The sequence below is a fragment of the Phyllostomus discolor genome, chromosome 4 (assembly GCF_004126475.2).
Source record: "Phyllostomus discolor isolate MPI-MPIP mPhyDis1 chromosome 4, mPhyDis1.pri.v3, whole genome shotgun sequence".
NCBI classification, from domain to species: Eukaryota; Metazoa; Chordata; class Mammalia; order Chiroptera; family Phyllostomidae; genus Phyllostomus; species Phyllostomus discolor.
The window spans coordinates 28,524,586-28,548,860 of NC_040906.2; the positions used below are offsets into that span (position 1 = coordinate 28,524,586).

Sequence of the window (24,275 nt, forward strand, 5' to 3'; positions counted from 1 at the left end):
TCTCTCACAATACACCAAGAAGGTTTGAGGATGGTTAGCTGTTATAGAACTTCTGACAGGGTTAGAGAATGTTAAACATCAAAATGGGTTATAGCCTTTTTGGAAAACTTCTTGGAAGTTTTCCAGTTGAATGGTCACAGTCATGTTTCTGCCTAAATACAGAGCTGCACTATATGACTTCACCATCCTTCCTAGCAACATGATACCCTGATTGTCCTTTGAGGTGCTAAAAAAGGAAACTCCTCATAAGTATCTCACTTTTTTCTATCTGTAAACTCAAGATTTGTCCACTCTCCAACTTGGCATCTGACCTGGGAAGTACAGCTACATGATCCACAGCTAGATATTTATGGATGAATGAAGGGTTGGATAGGCAAGAATTACCTGGGACATCTTTCTTTCAGGCTCTGGCAAAGTGACTGGATATACCAGGTCCCCTCCATGGGGCTTCGGTAGGAAACACAATTATTCACAGTGGCCATTCCCAGCAGAAAGTCAGCCTCATCTGGGATGTATCTCTTCTGAAGTGTTAAGTCCATTTCTAAATAGTCTTCCTTTTCTTCTGAGTCAGTCTCTACAGCTATACCTTTTTGGTAGTTATCCCCTTGACAAGCCTGGATGAAAAAGATTTTGGGTTTGCCTGCAAGGGAAGGGCACTTCGAACTAGTGAAGAATGATGTCAGCTCATGGATGGGGGCTTCCTGCCCATCAGAGCCATAGATTATGCCCTTGTCTCCATGGGAAAGGATGCAGCAGATGAAGCAGTCTTTGTTATTGTGGTCCTTGCTTTGATAGCCTTCCAGGGTCTCATAGATTTTCTCTGCTGTGAAGTCATTGTGCTGCACTATATCAAAGTGAAGCATACTAAAGGTGGTACGCAAAGCCTCTGAAAAGTGAAAAACAAAGACTCATATTATACCACAATAATACCCAGACCACAGCCCAGAGCTAAAGCGAACATTGATCAGATAAAAATCTGAACCAGACCTTAAGAATAAGACCCTTTATATTAGTGGCTGGATCCATAAATTTCTAATAGTTATTGCCACCTACTGAAAAACCTTCCGAGTCTTGAGGCAAATACAAAAATAAAAAGGTAAAAAGGAGAGTATTATTGTTGACTTGCTGTTTTAGCTCAACTACTCTACAAGATGAGTAAGCCATTTTTTAGGCTTACTACCAAACCAATTTTTAAAAAATGTTAATTAATTAATTTATTTTTAGAGAGAGAGGAAAGGAGGGAGAAAGAAAGGGAAACATCAATGTGTGGCTTCATCTCATGCATCCCTTAATGGGGACCTAGCCTGTAACCAGGCATATCCCCTGACTGGGAATTGAAGCAGTGACCCTTTGGTTCACAGGCTGGCTCTTAACCCACTGAACCACACCAGCCAGGGCACCAATTTAAAAAAAAATTATAACTTACATAACCAGAAAACAAAAACCAAAAGAATTTTTGAACAAAAGATCCATACTTATTTTATTCTGAACCCTCTCAAAATGGTTAAAATACAATACATGGACTTCCAACCAAGATGGAGGCATAGGTAGAAACACTGTGCCTCCTCGCACAACCAAAATAAGGACAACAAAATTTAGAAACAAAAAAACAATCAGCACTGACAGAAAATTGAACTGTTGGAAGTCCAACAACCAAGGAATTAAAATAGACACATTCATCCAGACTGATAGTAGAAACAGAGTCTCTGGCTGGAATGGCTGAGTGGAGAGGGGTCCTGGCAAAAAAAGCGATGGCTGGTGGACCTGGGCATGCAGGTGGTGGCTGGCAGACCCCAGGCACCCGGGGTGGCAGTGGGCAAACCCAGCAAGGCGGCAGATTGTGGAAGGGTATGGCGTGCAAGGTGGCTGGTGGACCAGACAGTCCCATATTCGTGCTCAGATAAACTGGGAGAAACTGGGGAGCAAGACAGGCCATGCAACCCAGGGCTCCTGTGCAAGGAAATAAAGCCTCAAAACACTGATTGAAAACACCTGTGGGAGGTTGAGTTTCTGGGAGAGACTCTCAGCCTCACAGGAGAGTTTGTTGTAGAGACTCACAGGGTCCTAGAACATACACATACCCACCCATATGGGAATCAGCATCAGAAGGGCCCAGTTTGCTTGGGGGAAGCAGTAGAAGTGACTGAAATCTGCCAGAGAGCAGAGCAAGCACCATTGTTCCCTCTCTGACCCCTTCCCCACATACAGCATCACAACCCAGCAACGTGGGTACCCTGCCCTGGTGAACACCTAAGACTCCGCCCCTCACTGTGTAACAGGCGTGTCAAGACCAAAAAAAAAACCAAAAACTGGCCCAAACAAAAGAACAGATCAAAGCTCCAGAGCAAATACAACTAAGCAATGAAGAGATAGACAGCCTATCAGATGCACAGTTCAAAGCACTGGTGATCAGGATGCTCACAGAATTGATTGAATTCGGTTGCAAATTAGATGAAAAAATGAAGGCTACGCTAGGGGAAATAAAGGAAAATGAACAGGGAACCAATAGTGATGGGAAGAAAACTGGGACTCAAATCAATGGAGTGGACCAGAAGGAAGAAAGAAACAATCAAACAGAAAAGGATGAAGAAACAAGAATTCAGAAAAATGAGAAGAGGCTTACGAACATCTAGGACATCTTTAAATGTTCCAACATCTGAATTATAGGGGTACCAGAAGGAGAAGAGGAAGAGCAAAAAGTGGAAAATTTATTTGAACAAATAATGAAGGAGAACTTCCCCAATCTGGCAAAGGAAATAGACTTCCAGGAAGTCCAGGAAGCTCAGAGAGTCCCAAAGAAGTTGGACCCAAGGAGGAACACACTAAGGCACATCATAATTACATTACCCAAGATTAAAATGAAGGAGAGGATGCTAGAAGCAGCAAGAGAAAAGGAGACAGTTACCTACAAAGGAGTTCCCATCAGACTGTCAGCTGATTTCTCAAGAGACCTTGCAGGCAAGAAGGGGCTGGAAAGAAGTATTCAAGGTCATGAAAGTCAAGGACCTACATCCAAGATTGCTCTATCCAGCAAAGCTTTAATTTAGAATGAAAGGGCAGACCAAGTGCTTCTCAGATAAGGTCAAGTTAAAGGAGTTCATCATCACCAAGCCCTTATTCTATGAAATGTTAAAGGGACTTATCTACGAAAAAGAAGATAAACATGTATAGTAAAATGACAGCAAACTCACAATTATTAACAACCACACCTAAAAAAAACAAAAACAAAAACAAACTAAGCAAACAACTAGAACAGGAACAGAACCACAGAAATGGAGATCACATGGAGGGTTAACAACAGGGGAGTGGGAGGAGGAGAGAGGGGGGAAAAGGTACAGAGAATAAGTAGCATAGATGGTAGGTAGAAAATAGACAGGGGGAGGGCAAGAACAGTATGGGAAATGTAGAAGCTAAAGAACTCATAAGTATGACACATGGACATGACTAAAGGGGGGGAATGTGGGTGAGAGAGGGTGTGCAGGGCGGAGGAGAGTGAAGGGGGAAAATGGGACAACTGAAATAGCATCATCAATAAGACATATTTTAAAAAATACAACATATGAAAGTTTCGAAAGTCAAGTAGAACTAAAAGAACTTTGCAAAAAAACTATCCTCTCTTTGCCACTCCGTATCACCTAGTCATGTTCCATGAAGGTAACCAATTTCAACTTTTAACTACTTTTTTTGTAATTAACCTCCATTTTGTAATAAATTTGGGTATATTGCTATTTATTCACTGATAATGTTTGATTTTTGTATTGAATTACTATTATGGGTGATGAGCTTTTGGTGCTCTTATATAATTATTTACCATTTACCATTTTTAGTTCAATCATTAGTAATGTTTGTATTACTAGTACTATTTAAACATAGTATTATTTAATTATGCTTCCTTTCTTATTAAACTTTTGTCTTTCATGGAATTAGCAATTGCACTATTTTTTTTATTGCTTTGTTTCCTATGTGCTTAACATTTTCCCCCACCCCCCCAAATGTGCTCATAGAGCTAGTCAAAGTCTTTCAATATCTTCTGGCTGCCTGTCTGATTCCTTTAAAAAAAAATAAAAATTATATATGCTTAAGGTATACAACATGATGATATACATAGTGAAATGATTCAAGTAGACAAGCTAATAACGTATCTCCACTCACATTTACCGCATATATGTGTATGTGTGATAAGAGCACCTGAAATAATCTCCCAGCATATTTATGGTATTCAATACAGTATTATTTTTATTGGTTCCAGAGAGAGGGGAAGGAAGAGAGAAAGAGAGGAAGAGAAATGTTGATGTGAGAGAGAAACATCGATCAGTTGCCTTTTCCATGCACCCTGAGTGGGAACTGAACCCACAATCCAGTCTCGTGCCCTGACTGGGAATCACACCTGTGGCCTTTCAGTTTGTGGGACCACACCCAACCAACTGAGCCACACCGGCCAGGGCTTAATACAGTATTATTAATTATAGTCATCATGTCTATTAGATCTCTAGACTTACTCACCCTATATAACTGCAGGTTTGTACTCTGACGAAGTGCCAGAAATACAATCAAGAATTATTTTAATAAATGTGTTTTAGTAGTAAATGAATGGAAATCAAAGACCTGAAACCTTTTCTTCAGTGCCAAGATGTGTGGTGATAAATTTTGTAATCAATGGACTCATGCTCTGTGGCTTTTTAAAATTACAGAATAGATTTGCTTGAATAAACAAATGTTAATAGAGAACTTTGGCTGATTAAAATCAACCTACCTTACTTTTCTAAATTTTACTCAACTTAAAAAATAAGTTCTTACCTGATGTTATGACTTTTAAAAATTATTTGATCAAGCAAAAATTCTTAATATTACAATGGTTGGGTCAGATTATTTAGGGGGGGGTATTTGTTTTTAATTGTTGTTCAAGTACAGTTTTCTGTCTTTTACTCCCATCCCAGGCCACCTACCCAGACCTCCCCACCTCCCTCCCATTTCCACCCCCTTAGTTTTTGTCCATGTGTCCTTTATATTTGTTCCTGTAAACCCTTCCCATTCTCCCCTGAAATTCCCTCCCCTCTCCCCTCTGGTCACTGTCAGCCTGTCTTCTATTTCAGTGTCTTTGGTTATATTTTGTTTGTTTGTTTTATTGTTTAGGTTCCTGTTAAAGGTGAGATTATATGGTATTTGTCTTTCACTGCCTGGCTTATTTCACTTAGCATAATGCTTTCCAGTTCCATCCATGCTGTTGCAAAGGGTAGGAGCTCCTTCTTTCTCTATGCTGCATAGAATTCCATTGTGTAAATGTACCCTAGTTTTTTGATCCATTCATTTACTGATGGGCACCTAGGTGCTTCCAACACTTGACTATTGTAGATTATTTCTATTATTACTTTTAGTTGTAGCCAATTCTGTGTTCACATACTGCAAATTAGTTTTTCATTTAACTTGTCCACTCTCAATCTTAGCTGAGATAAGCTGAGCAAAATAATTTCTGTCTAGTTTAACATTTGCAAAATGCTATTTCTATTGAGGACTTACAATTGCCGCAGTTCTCTGTTATAAATGCAACTTCTATAAGTGGGCATGATAGCAACGCAATGTTTCCACACATTGTAAGACTTGACACATTCAACAGAAGCACTACCCATTTAGTTGAATTAAAAGTGAAACTTCTTGCTGCTTTCTAGTATAAGCCTTTTAATAAGATTTAATATTTCACCTATATATACATTGCTTCACTTTTTAAAATTAAGTTAAAAGAGAAAAGGCAGAAAAGTAGCAAAAATATAAGAATGTCCTTTACCTCCACAGGAAAATGTGGCTATATCCATTTTATTTGAAACATATGGCCCTGTTGGTATGGCTTTTGTTCTCCCTTTTGATACAAATGTAAGTGTTAGAAATATTTTACTTCTTTTTTGGTTCTACTATACCTGCATCCAAGTGTGTTCCATTCCTGTCCTTTATGTTGTGAAGCCTCGGCACGCTCTCCCTTGCCAGGCTAAAGTCATAATTGTTAAAGATCACACAGTACCCCCGCGGCTTGCTTGTCATTCGGTAAGTTTTGTCCAATGTCTGAAAAACAAAAATGCAACCCAGGAGCTGACTCTGTGGGTCAAACACGAGACATAAATAAACAACTCCCTGGTTCAAGGTTAGGCTGTCCCCCAAGCCAGAGCGGGCTACAAGTGCTCATTCCACAGCTCTGACACAAGGTCACATTGTTTCCCTAATGAACTAGCTAGTTTCTACCTATTCTTCTCAGACAGGATCCTCAGACTTCTGCTCCACTGTTAGTGTATAAAGTCAATGTCCCAAACTTGGGTCTTGAGAGCACTTTGCACTTATATTAGTATTGTCATCACAATGTATTATGTGTTTGCATTTTTGCTCAAGGCAGATGACATCTGTTGTTCAGGAGCTAGGACTTATCAATTTGTGAGAGCTCAGTAGGGAGTTGCTCAAAGAATGGATGTCTTAGGGTTCTCTTTGGGCCGCCGTTCCGTGACCTTGTGTGTGATTTCCTTGGCTATCTCTTCAACTCATCCATGCTTTCAGGCTTACAGCTGAGAGCCTGCTCTTCACACATGACAAAGTGTCCCAGGACTTTTAAAGCTGATAGATTAATCTGGCTCTCAGGACCACAGTGAAGGTGAGAGATGCAGTGGTCAGGCAGATCCTGGCTGTGCCGCGGGTTACAGTGTTCAGACTCTAACATCTGACATTCACAGTTGGTGGTGGCCCGAGGCTGCCCTGCTTCTCCCAGGGCTGTTTCAGAGCTCAGATACTCAGCATTTTTTGGGAAATTCATGCAGCTTCTCTAAGCAGAGAAAAGGGCTCTGAGCTGGGGTGGGGCATGGAATTCTTGGCTCTATACATTAAGTAACCTTCAAACTTTGATCGAGTTACCTAATCTCTCTTGCACTCAGTATTCTTTGCTGTTCTTTGGGGGCAGCACTGGTGGCGTGCTTTACTTGCAAAGTGCTACATGACTTTGGTTGATCCTTGATTTTCAGACTGAGAGAGGTCTGGTAATGTGCTCAGAAGCCCACTCGTAAATTGTTTCTCTCAAGCTTAATTTCAAGCCTCCCCCTGGACTCTTCTGCTTCCCGCCACAGAGAGGAGTGAGTGGGCTAATGAGTCAGAATGTGTTTGGTGAATTGCTGAAGGTTACATGAACAGAAGTGATTATGTCTAGAAAGGCAATTCCTGTACCAGCTCATTGAAGTGAGAATGCAGGGATGGCTAGATCATGAGCATTTGTCACTCACACCTAACACAAAGGAGAAACAGTTTTGAAATGTCAAGCTTGGCTTTTTCCAGGGCTGCTGGACTCCTCCCCCAAAGCCCTCTCCCATTCAGGCTAATGCAGCCACTGAAAGGATTAAGTCGGAGACTTCTCACCTCTCTGCTGTCCAACTGTTTCTATGTCTTTGTCTTTGGTTTTAAAACAAAAATTTAACACATAAGAAATTGAAGACATCACATATTTTTAAATTAAAAAGTCACCCTTTAAGCTTGTCCTTTTGTAAAATTTTTCTGCAGTTCTCAAAACATTCACTAAGTATTGTTCCCTTACTAGTTTGTCTGGAAGCTAACAAGGCTAACTAGAATCTGCAGTGTAAAGGAAAGAAGTAATGGGAGGGTTCCTTGTACCTGTTGTGACTCACTGTCCTCTTTAGAAGATTCGCAGTCCTGTTCTCTTGAATTGTCCGACACTGACAGCATACTAAGTGACACCTTCTCCTCTACAAATGATGGAGACACATCTAGAATGACACATGGCAGAGAGGATACTTTAGGAAAGAAACATGTAGCACCTAGGACAATAGAAAGTCTCATTTTAAGGAAAATTCACAGACTGCCTTGAACATAATATCCTTGAATCCACAGAATAAGTAAGATTCTCGCTACTGTCTAACTCTGCACCTATTTCAAACTTGCTGGCCTGAGGTCACAGTCTGGGTCTTCTGACACATCTTTTAGTGTATAGAGCAGGTGACAACAAGTAGCCACCAAGCTTTCATCCTGATTAGGCAGCAGATCCATTAAAATGTGGTTATAAATGGTAGAGGTTGTAAGGAGGAAGGAATGAGTATATCAAAGAGTAAATTAGCTAAATAGTTCTTGAAAACATCTCAGGGTATTACCACTTGAAAATTCATCTCAACTTATTTCAAGATGTTAAAATGTAAAAAAAAACCTTCCTGAGCAGACAAAATCAATTTAATCATACAAGCAAAGCTTAATTTAGCTTATGTTGCAAGACTAATTTGACCTTGCTCTTACACCTCTGAAAATCATGAGCAAAACTTGAACTTTTTTCATATCTTTTTTCAAGTTTGATATAACCACTGGTCAATCCCCTATCACTTGAGGAGATACTAACATAACCAATCACGGTGAAGAATAAATAGTCACTGCTTTCTCACTCCTGAGCCTCATTCCATGTTTTGTTTTGAATACTTCCAGTTTGCAAACTTTTTAGTGTCTTTTTAAAAATACAGCAATAAATTTGTATTAATTACTACAATGATTCATTGATTTTACTCTGGCTATTTATGAACCTCTGAACTGAAACAGAAACATAGCTTTTATTTAAAACACTGTGACACCCCTGGCTGGGTAGCTCAGTTGATTAGAGCATCATCTCAATACTCCAAGGTTGCAGGTTCAATCTCTGGTGAGGGCACATACAAGAATCAACCAATGAATGAATCAATAAATGGATAAACAAGTGGAACAAAAATGCCACCATTTTCTTCCCTCCCTCTCTCTCTCTCTCTCTCTCTCAAAAATAAATAAATAATTTTTTTCAAAAAAACACTGTGACATAGGGAATTTGTCAATTTAAAAATACATTTTGCTGTTTCACAGCTATCAGGCTGTTTCTACCTCTGCTTAATTCTTCATAATCATTGATTTTCTTCAGCAGGCTCTTGTCGACTTGGTTACAGATTCGTTTTAGAGTGTCCAAATTTCTTTCCCCAAGAAGGACCCTCTTCTCCATCTCCATGAAAATATCAAGCAAGTTCTAAAGGGAGGAGAGATAAAGTTGGAAGATGGAAATGGGCCATATTGGCTTTTAGATTAGATTTTTTTTTCCTTTCACTTTCTCCAAGCCAAGGTCCACCCTAGCTTCCCAAGTAGACCCTCCTGAGAAGACATGTTGGTTTTACAAAGCCGGTACACTACTAGGGAGGTAAGTGTGTGGTTTCTGGCCCATAAATACAGAAGTGAGAAGATAGAGAAGAAGCCACATCAGTCCCCAGGACCCAGGCTCTGTACTAAAACCACCTGTGGACACATTTACATGAAGGCTATGAAAGAGCCATGGTCCCCATGGTGACAGCTTCAGGAACTGCCTCACACCCTACATTTCCTCTGGCAACACACACACACACACACACACACACACACACAGTTCCAAGTTGTTTCAGAAGTGGGCAAAACATCTCAGCCACCTCCACAGGGTCCCACATTGGGTTGTGCCCCCACAACCAGCCTTCTAATAATTAATGTGAGCAGCTCTTCACAGTATACTAAGGAATCACACCTACAACACTCCTGCCTAACAGCGTTCTTCTTCAGCCTAGGTTTTTAAAAAAAGGAGAATTCAGGTTGCTTTTACTGGAATAGCCTCCTCTGCCATCTCGGAAATCCCCTCTGACTGACTCTTCCTCAGGACTGAGTCCTAACATGACCCCAGGTCTTACCACGTTGTCATCCAGTTTACTTTTGGAGATCTCCTTGTTCAAAAGAAATTTAAAGGATGGTAATTCTGATGTTTTTACATCTTCTGAAATCTGGAATAGCATAACCCTGTGGTGGGAAATGGAGACACTTGAGAAATGCTTTCTTGAATAATTTCCCATTTGATAACATGCTTTATGAGTTGAGTCCTTGAAAAGAGGCTAGTATAGTGACACAGAAGACTATTGACTCATGCCCGACACCCCTACCTTTAACAGAATGTAAAGTTCTGCTAACTTGGTCCATCAGTTAATTTCGTTAAGTGAATTGTGATTTTCCTTTGTCTTCGCTATAAAATCAAGATCTTGTTGCAATAAAAAAAGTTTTGATTTTAGAAATTATGCTTTTCAAAATACAAATCAGATCATCACTTCCTAATTAAAACTTGTCAGTGTTCTCCCAGTCATCACCTTCAGTAGGAAGGCCGAACAAGTTCAGGAATACAGACCTCAGTGAGTTGAGCTCAGCCCACCTCCTCATCTCAGCCACTCTCACTACCCTCCCACATCTGTTCCCCAGACACACCCGGCTGCCCTGCCCCCACCCTTTTGTGCTGTGCCCCCACACTCCTATTCCCTTAGCTATCTCCAGACAACCACTAATCCACTAAGAGCTCAAGCACTACCTAAGTAACCTCAAGCACTGCATTCATTTCACTGTGCCTTTGGATTGCCCAAAGGTAACACATACAATTGTCTGTTTACAAAGCTGCCCAAGTCCCCTGAGAGCAGAGTCCATGCCCTTTTTGTTGCCAAGAGCTCAAAAGATTGTGAGGTACAGTGAGTGTCCAAATGCAGGGGACCCAGACCAACAATGTTGGAACCTTGGTTCTACCACCTATGAGCAGTGTGACTCCAGAAAAACTGCACATTTTTTCTTCATTATAGACTGCAGATAATTCTATATCTAAACCACTGGAATGTGTTGAGGATTGCATGAATAGGTTTATCTAGAGTGCTTTAAATCAATCTTTGGCAACACAGTTAGTGCTCAATATGTGGCAGTATTATTTTCTAACCTGCCATAGGCTTTTGGGGTATACTTGTTCAATGAACAAAGGAATGTTTTATAAGTCAGAAACCTTTATATTATTATAATGTAAAGCAAATAACTTCAATACAAAAACACATTAAAGTTAAATTATAAAATTAAAGGTCTGAGCCCTGGCCGCTTAGCTCAATGGATTGAGTGCAAGCTGCGAACCAAAAGGTCCCAGTCAGGACACATGCCTGGGTTGTGAGCTAGGTCCCCAATAGGGGCCACACGAGAGGCAACCACACATTGATGTTTCTCTCTCTCTCTCCCTCCCTCCCTTCCACTCTCTAAAAATAAATAAATAAAATCTTTAAAATAAAAGGTCTGAAAATAAAAATAGTGTAAGAAGAAGTTACTCAGTATTATCATCTGTTTTACCCTTCTTCTCATGAAATCTCTACCCTAGAAGAATTTCATTACAGCTTTCTCACTTTGGCCAAGACTGGGTCCAGTCAAAAGCTGTTGCCCCTTTTAACTTTATTATAAGGTATTTTGCCCTCTCACTTTCCTTATTACTAAAACCTTCTGGTTTTCCTGTAGCATCATTGTCTAGAAATAAACCTGGATAAGTTAGAAGATACTTATTGTATAAATAGAAATTATAATTTGAAAATTTTAATGTCTAACACAGGGGTGTCAAACTCATTTTCACTGGGGGCCGCATCAATCTCGTGGTTGCTTTCAAAGGGCCGAATGTAACTTTAGGACTGTATACATGTAACTACTCCTTAACTAGGGGCAAGGAGGTTGGTGCTGCCACCAGGTAGAAACAAGGTGCCAGGCTGGATAAAACAAGGTGGAGGGCCGGATTCAGCCCTTGGGCCTTGTGTTTGCCACCTATGGTAACGTTTTCTTATAAATGAATGCAACCATGCTAGTGTGTTTTTTATTCACTGGCTAATGACCAAAAGTGATGAAGCAGCAGCAGACTACACTTGTGCTGACTCTTCTGTTACGAAACTAACATGCTGAATGTGGTAACAGAAAGATCCTGCCTCGTTAGGGACTCTCGACCCACCCCCCGCAGGCACCGGCAGTTTGTCTCAGTCTGACTGCCGCGGCAGTCTAACTCAGCCTCCAGGAGACCCAGACGGTGGGCACAAGATGAAACCTCCCACCCTTCCTAGTTCTGGGGCTGGTTTGGGGGTTTGTTTGTTCGTTTGTTTTTGTTTTTAAGATTAATTGGTGCCTAATTTAAAATTCCTTAAAAGAACTTCATAATCTAAGGTGCCCTCTTAGCACGGTAGGCAGCGCGTCAGTCTCATAATCTGAAGAACTTCACAATCTTATTAAACCAAAATTGCCCAGTATTGAATAGTATCCACCTTCCCTACCCTTCCCAATTCACCTTCACTCAGAACATGTCCATGTGACCTTATTTAGGAAAAGGGCCTTTGTTGTTGCGACCTCGTTAAAATAAGATCATACTAGATTTGAGTGGGTCCTAATCCAATGACTGGAGCCCTTATAAGAAGAGGGAAATCCAGACAAACACAAAGGGAAGAATAGAGGCCAAGATTGGACTGATGAGTCTACAAGACAAGGAACACCAAGGATTGCCTGTAACCAGCAGAAACTAGAAGAGAATGAAAAGGATTTTCCGTAGAGACCCCAAAAGGGACCAACCCTGCTGACATCCTGATATCAGACTTTTAACCTCCGGAACTCCGAGAGATTAATTACTCCACTGTGTTACACCATCCAGTTTATGGTACTTTGTTACAGCAACCCTAAAACACACATATACCCCAAGTCTCTCTCTTGTCATTTAAAATCAAAATGGTCAAGTTTCAAGCAGAGAAACATATCACAAGGAACATGCCAGAATCTCAGGTCTCTGAAAATAGAAAGACTAAGGCATTAATAGGCCAGTCAAGTAGAGAACAATAGTTTTCAGCCCTGACTATGAGGACTTCATGTTGCACACACTACAGATACTGCGAAGCAAGCAGAGACAGTGAAATGGGCCATAGCCAATGCTTGAGTAGAAGTTTTCTGAAAGGAAGCTAAGAATAACTTTAAGGAGTGTCTGAGAACAGGGGACGTTGAAAGAGAGAAGTTGGTAATACACCTCTATATTTAAAGCCTTAAGAATCACAAAGATGTAACTGAATGTAACTAGTCATCACACCTAGCTTATTCACTCTCCCACAGGTGAAGAAAGGCTGAGCTGCAAGGCCTTTGGCAGAACTGACCCCAAGTCACCGTGTTCTCTCAGCAGCAGCCAGCCTCACAGGGGCTAAGCAGGTACTCGGACCTGGCCAATCCTGAACAACTGGCAGCATACGCCTCATTGAAGGACTTTGTAGTGCAAGTGTGGATACAAGCCTGAAACTCCACTGAGAATTTCCACACTCATCCACAAGCAGGTGGAAGGAGGATTTCAGGTGAAAAGTAGAGATGCTTTATCCAAAATAAACAAAGTAAGCACACAATGTGGGCATCAGCAAAGCAGAAACACCAAGATAATAGACACATAACAGAAAGAGAGTTAGAACATTTGGAAAAGTCTATTTTAATGTCAGCATACTTACAGGTAATGTTTCACTTCAAAAATTTTATTTTATGGTTTTAGTTTTTTTTTTTCCTGAATTATACACCAGGTCTCTAAATTTCTTAAATTGGCCCTGGTCAAACATCTTCCCAGAGCCCCCAGAGTCATAGTACATCGACAACCTGCATTCAACCCTCCCACAAAGATGCATCCACTCCACCCACCCAGCCCTGTGCTCACATTCTGGAGAATCTCCCCACCTGTATGCAGAGATCTGAGCCTTGCCCGGTATCTGAAGCTTCTTCTTCATCTCTTCTTCGCTGGTGTTCAGGTACTTTTTCAGGAGATCCAGTCTCCCAACTCGAAATAGAAGCTCTTTCAAGAAGGACAAGTTGTTTTCCTCCACCATTCTCTTTTCCTGGAGTCTCTGGAATAACATTAAGGCATCTTTGATGTGTTCCTGCTTCTTTTGTGGTATGTAATCCAGGCTTAGGAACTTGAGGAAAGCCACCTCATCACTGGTTAGATTCTCCGCAATGTTGAACAGACAATTGTTGAGATCCATACTTGTCCAGAATTAGTGGAATGTAGTCGTAGCCTAGGTCAAAAGACAACATTATATTCAGATGAAGAAGAAAAGTACCACTAACAGGTTTGTTCCCACATCTAATGCCATTGCATCTATTACAATACATGTCAGACATTTTGCTGTGGATACAGGGAATTAAAAACAAGCAGGCCAAGCTCCTGCCCTTACATAGCTTCCTGTTTGGGAAGGCAGGCGCACAAACTAGTCCAGGGTCAGAGAGTTGTGAGCAGGGTGCAGCAGGAATAATAGATGTGAAAGTTCAGTTGGTAGCAGTGGTTTTCAGACTCTTTGCAAAGTTGAAGAACTGTTTGTTGAACTCTTACTCAGGCTCTCCCTTAACTTAGGAGGCGGTCCTGGAGAGATACCGTTTGAGAACCTTGAGCTAGGAAACCTTTAACTTCTCATCCAGCTTCATCTCCTTGACCCCACAGACTCTGTGCCTTTGTCACTCCCCTTAACCTCAAACGACCTTAGCCTGTTTGGACCTCTTTCCTTCCAAAACAAAGCTGATAGGAGCCTTGATCTTTAAAACTCCCTGAATTTACTAACATTCTTGAATGAAAACACAAATTCCAACTATTACTCAGAGGTATTAGTCAGAGGTAATGAGCCAGGACCCATATATTTTGTTCATATGATGTTAAAATAGAAATATTTTTAACTTGGACATTAAGATGAGCTTTAATGAATTTTTAAAGTGTCCAAAAAGCTTTTGAAACTTTAAAAAAAAAGAAACAAAATTTCCTGTCTGTATTTGGATTATAAAAACAATGTGAATATTTAAAATAAAGTTTCAACAATAAAATTTTTTTATCCTCCCCAAATAAAATAAATTATACCATCAGTTCAGTTATCATTACATACAGCACGCATGCACACACACACACACGTAAAAATTAGAATCAGGCTGCATAACTGGGTGCGCACACCTGTTTTTTTCCCACTTAATATTTAAAATAAAATTATAGTCCTATAATTAAATATTCTTCTTTGGTATATTTTTAATGTTTCTGGATTTTTCAGCATATGAGTATATCAAATTTTATTTTAAGCAATTTCTATTTCCTTATTGTTAAAAATAATGTTGCGTTCAGAGGCTTTTTCATATATCCTATACATATCTCTGATTATTTTCTTCTTAGAACTGGAATTATAGGGCAAAACCTTTTTTCTCCCTTTTAATTTAGAGCTTACAGCATTGTTTAGGGAAGTTTTCTTAATTCAGGAAACTGAAGAGACAGTGTCTTAGAAAGATACACTTTGCATTGAATTCACAACGGCTGCAAAGCCAAGATCTTTCACTGCAAAAAGCGATCGATTATCATGAAAATACCTTTACTTAGGAAAGATATCTTAAATAAGGGGTCAGCACCTAATAGCATATATTCAAAATGCAACAAACAAAAACTGCTGGATATACAAAAGGACAAACTAGCTAGCTCATTCCTCAAATTGCACTCTATAGAAACACACCTGTGTGCTCAACAGGGTATGTTCATGGAGTCTCATCACAGCATGATGGGTAACCCTGAACAACTAGAAGTATCTTACATGTCCTGTAATAAAAGGATGGTTAAATAATCTAAGGTATAGTCATACTACACAATATTAGAGGTTAAGGAAATGCATTCCTTCTGAAATAAAAGTGGGTAGAGATTCAAGATATCATGATGGCAGTGAGGAAAACAGGTTGCAATATAGCAAAAAAAATACATCTACTTTTTAAAAATATTCAAAGCAATACAATTAGATTTTCAGTGATTACAGACATCTATGTAAAAACAAGGTCTAGAAAGAAACTTACCAAATTTATAAAGTTGTTCCTTCTGGGAAATGGAGGAGAAAACTACAACTTGGGGGTGAAGGAGTCAAGAAAGGGGGTTACCTTTTCCTGTAATGTGCTAAAGAGAAACTATGCAGCTATTATCTGTGTAAATAAAATTAATGTTAAAATCCTAGCTTGAGTGTGTTCCGTGGTTAAGGGAGTGAACAAAGTGAGTGAAGGAGGGCAGGAGATGAGCCTCTTTGGGAAGCTGAGGACAGATATCACCAGGCGAGGATATCACGTCATGGAGGAGTGACACAATCACATCTGTGTTCCTTAAGGAACACAAGGATGTCCCTTCAAGATGGCAGCATAGGTAAACAAGGTACTTGTCTCCTCGCACATTCACATCAAAATTACAACTAAACTACAGAAAAACCATTATTCAGAACCACCAGAAATAAAACTGAATGGAAGTCTTACAACTACAGAATTAAAGAAGAAACCACATCAAGACTGGTAGGAGGGGTGGAGACAAGGGGTGTGGCAGATAAAAATCAGGAGGGAAATCTTGGGAGCCAGGGGTCCCAGCACTACACTAGGCCCTCCCTGTCCAGAGATCCAGTGCCAGGAAGATAAGTCCCCATAACTTCTGGCTGTAAAAACCAATGGGGTGAAGGCTGTGGAAGACAAACTGCTAGAGTCCCAGGCAGTTCCTCTTAAAGGGCTCATGCATACCCTTTCTCTGACTCAGACTCACTCTCTCTGAGCTCCAGCACAAGAGCAACTGATTGAAAGGCACCAGAGACACATGGAGAGGAACTGTATTGTCCAGTAACAGAGCAAGAGCTGGGGAGCAGCTTTCTCCCAGACAGAAGTGCTGGCAGAAGCCACTGTTCCTTTTCTGAGCCCTCCTCCAACAGAGTGGGCAGAGGGGCACCATATCTGAAACACCATCAATCTGGCTCACACCATTTGTCCCACCGAAGCTGTTTCCAGTGGTTTTTCCATGTGAATTGTTGTCTTGGCTCATGCTTCAGATTTTTCTAAATTCTCTCAAGCAAGTAGCATCTGGCCTCAGCATGCCCTGTGCCTATTGCTAAGTGGCCCCAGTTCAGCACTGACAGCAACCGGCCTTGGTTCAAAGCTTGGACTCCCAAGGGCACATTCAAACTCAGCACAAATAGCAGCCAACTGCAGATTGCTTTGTAGCTCATGCCAGTTGGCTCCAGTCAGAACACAGGTGGTGGCTGACCTTGGCCTGCACCTCCTGGGAGTTCCCAGAACCTGCATACCTGATGGACAGCTTCAGACCATGTTGGAGCACTACCACCCAAACACCTCCACAAGCAACATACCCAAGGGGCAAACTCAGTGGGCACCAGAGCTCTACTGAAGTAAGTGCTACCTCGTGAGGTGGACCCCTGCACAGCTGATCCTCCACAGTGGTCAGAGGTTGGTGGTCAGGGGTCACAGCAAGTCCTTGCAGCTGATTGACCTGAGTAAATCCCCCTCATTGACCTGCCAACAGCAATCAAGGCCCAGCTACAAGAGGAGGATCTATACAGCTCACTTTGTGGGCACACCTCAAGTACCCAACTTGAGTGACAGGGGAGGCTGTGCCACAGGACCCTATATGACACCTACTACATTAGGCCATGCTACCAAGACAGAGAGTCATAGAAGCTCTACCTAATACATAGAAACAAACACACAGAGGCTTCCAAAACATGGAGACAAAGAAACATGGCACAAATGAAAGAAAAGAACAAAACGCCAGAAAAAGAACTAAACAAAATGGAGGCAAGCAATCTCTAGATTCAGAGTTCAAAACACTGGTTATAAAGATGCTCAGTGAACTTAGTGAGAACTTCAACAGCATAAAATAGTCATGGAAACCATAGAAAAGAACCAGTCAGAAATGAAGTATACACTAACTGAAATAAAAAATAATTTACAGAAAATCAACAGTACAGTAGATGAAACTGAGAATCAAATCAGCAATTTAGAATATAAGGAAGCAGAAAATGCACAATCAGAACAGCAAGAAGACAAAAGAATCCCCCAAAATGAGGATTCTCTGGGACAACTTCAAGTACACCAACATTCACATCATGGGGTTGCCAGAAGAAGAGAGAGAACAAGAAATTGAAAACCTATTTTAAAAAATGACAGAAAATTTGCCTAACTTGTTGAAGGGAATAGATATACAAGTTCAGGAAGTACAGAGAGTCCCAGACAAGATAAACTTCAAAGAGGCCCATAACAGGACACATCATAATTAAAATATCAAATGTTAAAGACAAGAGAGAATCTTAAAAGCAGCAAGGGAAAAGCAATTACCTACAAGGGAGCTCCCATAAGACTGTCAGCTGATTTCTCAAAAGAAACTTTGCAGGCTAGAAGAGGTTGTCAATAAATATTCAAAGTGATGAAAAGCAAAGGCCTACATCCAAAATTACTCTTCTCAGCAAAGCTAACATTTAGAATCAAAGGATGGGTAAAGCACTTCCCAGATAAGAAGCTAAAGGAATTCATCATCACCAAACTACCATTATACAAAATGTTAAAGGGTCTCTTCTTTAAGAGAAAGAATAAGATCAAAAATATGAACTACAAGATAGCAATAAATACATATCTATCAACAATTGAATCTAGAACAAAATAAACAAGGAGAACAAAAACAGAATCATAGATACAGAGAACTTTTTGGTGGTTGCCAGATGGGAGGGGAGTCAGGAGGATGGGTGGAAAAGGTCAAAGGATTAAGAAGTACTAATCGGTTGTCACGGAATAGTCATGGTGATGTAAAGTACAGCCTATAGTAGCCAAAGAATATATATACATGACCTGTGGATATGGACAATGGTATGAAGATGGCTTGAGGGAATGGGGGAGGGATTGAAAGGAGGGAAACAAAGGTGTAAAAATTGGGACAACTGTAATAGAATAAATCAAATATAATTTAAACAAATTAAAAAATACAAAAAATTAGAAGAACTTAAACTTTCAAAAGAACTTTAGTGAATTCAAAGAACTTACTTTTTCCAAAGTAGCATGAATCTTTCACACATCTCTCTCAGAGACTAAAAAATCTAGTACAGTAACTGTAAGAAGACTATAGCAGATCTGTGTAACACAATTGACAAACTCTGTCTAACAAGCATTTCCTCCCAGTGGAAAATACACATCCATTCAAACACAAACAAAATATTCACAAAAACTGTCCACAAAGAAAATCTTAACAGATTTCCAAAAAGCAGAAACTATATAGTCTGTGTTTTCTGGCTATTAGAAGTTAACAATAAAATTAGAAATTAATGTATTAATTAGAAGTTAGCAATGAAAAAATGGCCAAATCAAACACACTATAAAAGAGGTTATCCACATTTAGGTGGCTTTTAAGCACATGGTGTTAGAACAAATGAGTAGACTTCTAGAATAAGCTGAAATTAATCCTAATGAACTCCTTACATCATAATAAGCTGCAGTTGGATCAAAGATTTAATCCTTAAAATTAAAATGCTAAGGCATTCCTTAAGAATTAAGAATTTTTAAAAATAATTTTACAGAGGTGAAGAACCTTTCCAAGTATAACAGAAAACCTGAAAGTCATTAAAGAAACATTGATAAGTGTCTTTAAATAATAACTAAAATATTCTGCAAACAACAATTTAAAAACAAATAAATCTTGCACTGGGAAATATGGACAGTAATATGATGTATAATAGAAAAGGAATCAGTTTCTTAAAATAGGGGTCCTAGAAGCCAGTTTAAGAAAAGAGAGTGTCAGACCAACCATCCAATGCACAAACAGGCAAAGATCATAAGCAGAGAGTTCAGAGAAAGGTAAGAACCAGTAGCTTTATATTTTTATAACAATGGCTTTTTCACATTTGAAAAGATGTTCAACATCATTCACAATAAATTTTTAAAAACAAATTGGAATTACAAAACACCACTTTCAGCTACCAAACTGGTGAAATACAAAACTTGTAATACACAGTATTGTGAGACAGTGAAAATAAAAATAGAGAGGTGGGTGACTTGGCCATATCTATCAAAACATAAAGTGTGCATATCCTTCGACCCCACAAGGTAGCTTCCACGTGTTTTTCCCTACTTTAGCTTAAACATCAGCATACCAAAACATATGTGGAATGTTATTCATGGCAACATTGAGTAAAATAACAAAGGAGCAGAAACAACTGTTTAATCAATATCAGAAGCATTAAATAAGCTTTAACCATCTGATGGCGCTCTATTCAACTACTAAAAAGAATGGAAAGAACAACATGGTTGTATATGTGTGATCTATATAATGTAGTATTGAGTGGTGCATAGGTTTGTATAGTCACAGATCTTTGAACAAAACACACAGGAAGCTGCTCAGTAGTTGCGCAGAGGAGAGGAAATGGAGGCCTGGGGGTGAGTGTGGGAAGGCCTAGGAGTAAACAGGAAAGTGAAACACGTTTCCCCATTTAAAATTTTTACCATGCACATTAGAAATGTACATATATCTAAATTAAAATCTCCACTTAAAAACACACTTTCACTCATATACTGCAATGGGTCTAAACCAGGTCCAGCCCTATTTGGTGCCATTAGGTTCAGTGTCTTTAAAATTTTAAATCAGTTCTAATCATTGTTAAAACTTTATTTTATAGCCCTGGCTGGTGTGGCTCAGTGGATTGAGCACTGGCCTATGAACCAAAGGGTCGCCAGTTGGATTCCCAGTCAGGGCACATGCATGGATCGCAGGCCAGGTTCCCAACAAGTGGGGCATGAGAGGCAATCACACATTAATGCTTCTCTCTCTCTTTTTCTTCCTCCCTGACCCTCTCTAAAATAAATAAATAAATAAAATCTTAAAAAAAAAAAAACAAGCGAGAGTCACACGGGCCACTGGGAGCATCCAATAGAGAAAGTTTACAGAACAAGATATGTAAACCTTATTTTACAGAATAAAATCAACCAAATAGTCTAATGCAAGCAGCATTTTCTTGTTTTCCTCCACAATTATTTTTTTCTGATGATAACAACCCTTACTGTTTTCAGTTTAGAAAATACAGAAAAGATTAAAATTAAAATGAAAATTACCTAGAATTTCATCATCCAACAATAAGCACCTAATATTTTACTGTCTTCCCTACCAAATATTTTGTGTATATAAATATATATATGCATGTATATATGCCCTTAAAATTGAACATACCATATTTCTGAGATACAAGTGTATTTTTCTACTAGTAATATTGAACATACATCTTGACGTCTTAATTTTTTCTTCTACAGTATGGATTTCAAAATCCATAATGCTGTAAAGCATCTACTTGTATGAATGAGCCATAATTTATGTAATCAGTCTCTGGTTATATTTAGGATGATCTTAACATGCAAATCTCCTTATATGCTCTGATTATTTTCTTAGAGTAATTGCCTAGTAGTAGTATTACAGAGTCAAAAGGAATAAACATTTTTAAAGTTTTGTTCAATAGTGTGTACATGTACATATATAAAAATATTCATTTGAACATTTTATATATAATGCATTAAAGGTGGAGGAGAGGATGGGAATGGAAACACTTCCAGGAAGTTTTATTTTGCTTTTGATTATCTATGAACAGCATTGGTAAACAATGAATTTACACAAAGATATTTGCATTACATAATATATAAGTACATTAAATATTTTATAACATATAATTATATTAAATAGTTTATAATATATTTATGCCCAAAAGAATATAACTATAAATAAATGTCCATGTTGAAATACATGTTTATAAAATATAATCCATATGAATATAAAAATATTTTTTCTTGTTTCATTTTACTACAAGTCTCTGATAAAATTGCAATTATCATCCTTACTTTACTATTGTGAAAAATCAGTCTAAAAATAAGTCAGTAAGAAATGAGTCAGACTCAGGTTTGAGTATTTCACTCGAGGTTTCAATGACAGACTCTGCAAAGATTATGATTTTATTCTAATTGCAGTTGAAAGCCAGTGAAGGAAAATATATAATCATAATATTTTTAAAGATTAAAATTATTTTAAAACATTAAAAGACCAAAACCTACCCTGAAACACAAAAACAGAAATTCTTAACAAATCCACTATAGCAGAGAGAGGGTCAGAACTTTACAAACCAAGCTAGCATGTGCTGTAGCCTGAATGTAGACCCCAGTGTCTAAATTGCAGAGTCATAGCTCCACCACTGCCTCATATGCCATGATTTAATGACAAATAAATTTCACCTAGTCACAAACAATCCTTCTAGTGATATTCTAGCAGCATCCTAGTTCTTCTAGGGATATGGATAACTGGGGAAAATAAACCCAAAACTTACATTAATCTTCTGAGACAAAAACCTGTATCCCATTCAAAGATCAACAGTACTAAAATGGCTCTTAGGCCCAACCCCTAATAATGTGCAATTCCCTCCCATCCAGGATGACCACACCAAAGGCAGGACTCCCTCCGAAACTGCCAGACGTCCACTCTGCACACAAACACTGTTCACTCCAGGGCCCTGAGACCACGGCTTTCACACAGCCTAGTAAAAGTGTCCAAATATCAACAGAATGTATAACCAACCCTATCAATTTCAAACTGAACAAAATTCATAACTTCACCCATAAATGCTTAACCCCACAAGTATGGTCTCAAATTTTGTCAGTTTATGCTTGTCATTACATTATTCTCTGTACTGCTTTATACTGTCCTAATTTCTCAAAAAATAAATAACTGAATTATTAGGACTTGTGCATGTCATGTGTGAGCTTGTGTGTGTGTGTTCATGTTAGTGTGTATATACATGTGGGTGGCTATGTATTGACGAAGGGTTAGCTGGAGCAGCAAAGTCAGTTGAGATTTAAATTTTGGTTTCTATTCCTCGACAAGTTTCACCAGCATAAGGATGAGACCTCCCTATAGAGCGCTGTACTTGGAGCATTCCAGAAAAACACCCAGGAAGGCATCGCCCTAAGCTAGAGCGGCCTTCAGATCTAGAATCTGTGGGTCTAGCGGCTCTAGAGGGATTGTTCATGGTTTTCCCACCTACGCTCAAATACAAGACTCACTTCCATGGGTCCAGGACACCAGATCCCAACCTTAGCAGCCTAGAAAACTCTAGAATCAAAGGTGTTCCTCCCAAAAGGCCCAAATGACTTACCGAAGGCAAATCCTGGGACCCTCACAGCTGGCTGGTTTTGGCCCGTGCAGCTAAGGGAAATGTACAAACTGAATGAAGGATTAAGAGCACTACTTCCTGTTTTAAACCAAGTTGCTCCTCCCACAGCTGCTAGAAACATAAAACATGTTTGGCTCTGGCTGTGTGACTATGGGTGAATCATTTTATTTCAGGGGCCTCATTACCATATCCCAAAACTGGAAAGTTGGATTGAATACTAACTAAAAATGCTTTATTTTCATAATTCAGGAATTTACAGATTTTTCTGGTTTTATTATTGATGTTTTCATTCAATAAATATTGATTGAGCAATTCTGAGAGATATTGAGATCTGGAAATGATGGGGTCTCTCACTACAGCTCACAGAGGGTCTACTAACTCCCACCACTAACGCTCAGTTTTCCCATTGACACTCAAATACAATGACCAGTTCCACGGGCCCCAAAGCCACCAGATCTCACCCTCAGTGACTTAGAAAACCCTAGAATCAACCAGCCAGCCTTACCAAAGAGGCAAATCCTGGGGCCCTTGTTATGGTCTGAGCCAGGGAGGTACAACAGTGAACAAAACACACATTAGCCCTGCCCTTTTGCTATGAGTCGGTTGAAGTGTTTTCTGGTGGTAAAAGTAGAAAAAACATCAACAAAAAGATCAAACACCTCTCTTCTTTGAAATTGCCTTTTTTCTTTGCCTAGATGGAATGAGCTTTCAGGGGACATAGACCCATCTTCTAGCTAATAGGATAAAGTGAGGTGCCTGGAAGTGCCTCTTCCCCTGTACAGGGCTAGGTAAAGGTGCCACGGTTACATCGAGGTCCTTTGCTGCCACTTGATTCTGCTCACAAAGTCTGAGTGAAAACACAGCAACAGAATGAAATTCTGTTAGTGGCTAAGTCCCAGCCAGGTGGTGTCCCTAACTCTTTCTTGATGCCATTGGAGCCTCCATCCCAGCATTTGTCCCACCATTTTGTAACTAGTTCTTGTCCTAGGCTTTGAGCTTCACAGGGCAGAGTCTGCATTTTCATGTTCGTGTTCCCAGGACCTCTCGTGGGGCTAATAATATCTAGAACATGTTTCCTGCAAATCGACAAGAAAAAGAAACCCTGTAGACAGATGATGGATATGGAGTTCCCTGATGGGGTTACTCAAATAGCCCAAGTGTATGTGGTGATGCTCCAGCTTGTCAGGAACGTGGGAAATGCAAAATAAAGCAATGAGATCCCCACTTCAGACCTACCATGTTGGGAAAGGTTTGCAGGCTGGATCAGGCCAAGGACTGGAGGGCACGTCCTCATGTAGGACTAGGGAGACTGCCCACCATGCAAATACTATGCAGCGGTTAGAAAGTAGTGCCTGGCAAAATACACAGAAAGCGAATATACAAAGTGCTTACTTTAAAGAAAAGAAAAGGAATGAGGAACTAATACAAGTACTATGTTTGTAACAATAATTGGTAACACTTTTG

General features: G+C 39.6%; 1 protein-coding gene across 5 annotated transcripts in view; it reads right to left on the bottom strand.

Annotated features, from left to right (window-relative positions):
* Positions 1-24,275, bottom strand: part of CASP8 (caspase 8) — a 42,121-nt gene that overhangs the window by 1,828 nt on the left and 16,018 nt on the right. For 2 of the 5 annotated variants that reach the window (XM_036023077.1, XM_036023076.1), the window contains exons 2-7: positions 13,522-13,859; positions 9,696-9,801; positions 8,875-9,013; positions 7,636-7,799; positions 5,913-6,054; positions 385-886 (exon numbers count right to left, since the gene is read on the bottom strand). In XM_036023077.1, the coding sequence (XP_035878970.1) occupies positions 385-886; positions 5,913-6,054; positions 7,636-7,799; positions 8,875-9,013; positions 9,696-9,801; positions 13,522-13,826 (1,358 nt within the window). In that variant the 5' untranslated portion in view covers positions 13,827-13,859. Of the gene's footprint in view, positions 1-384; positions 887-5,912; positions 6,055-7,635; positions 7,800-8,874; positions 9,014-9,695; positions 9,802-13,521; positions 13,860-22,793; positions 23,056-24,275 lie in introns of those variants that run through there. The other 3 variants (XM_036023078.1, XM_036023075.1, XM_036023079.1) reach the window with 3 other exon arrangements.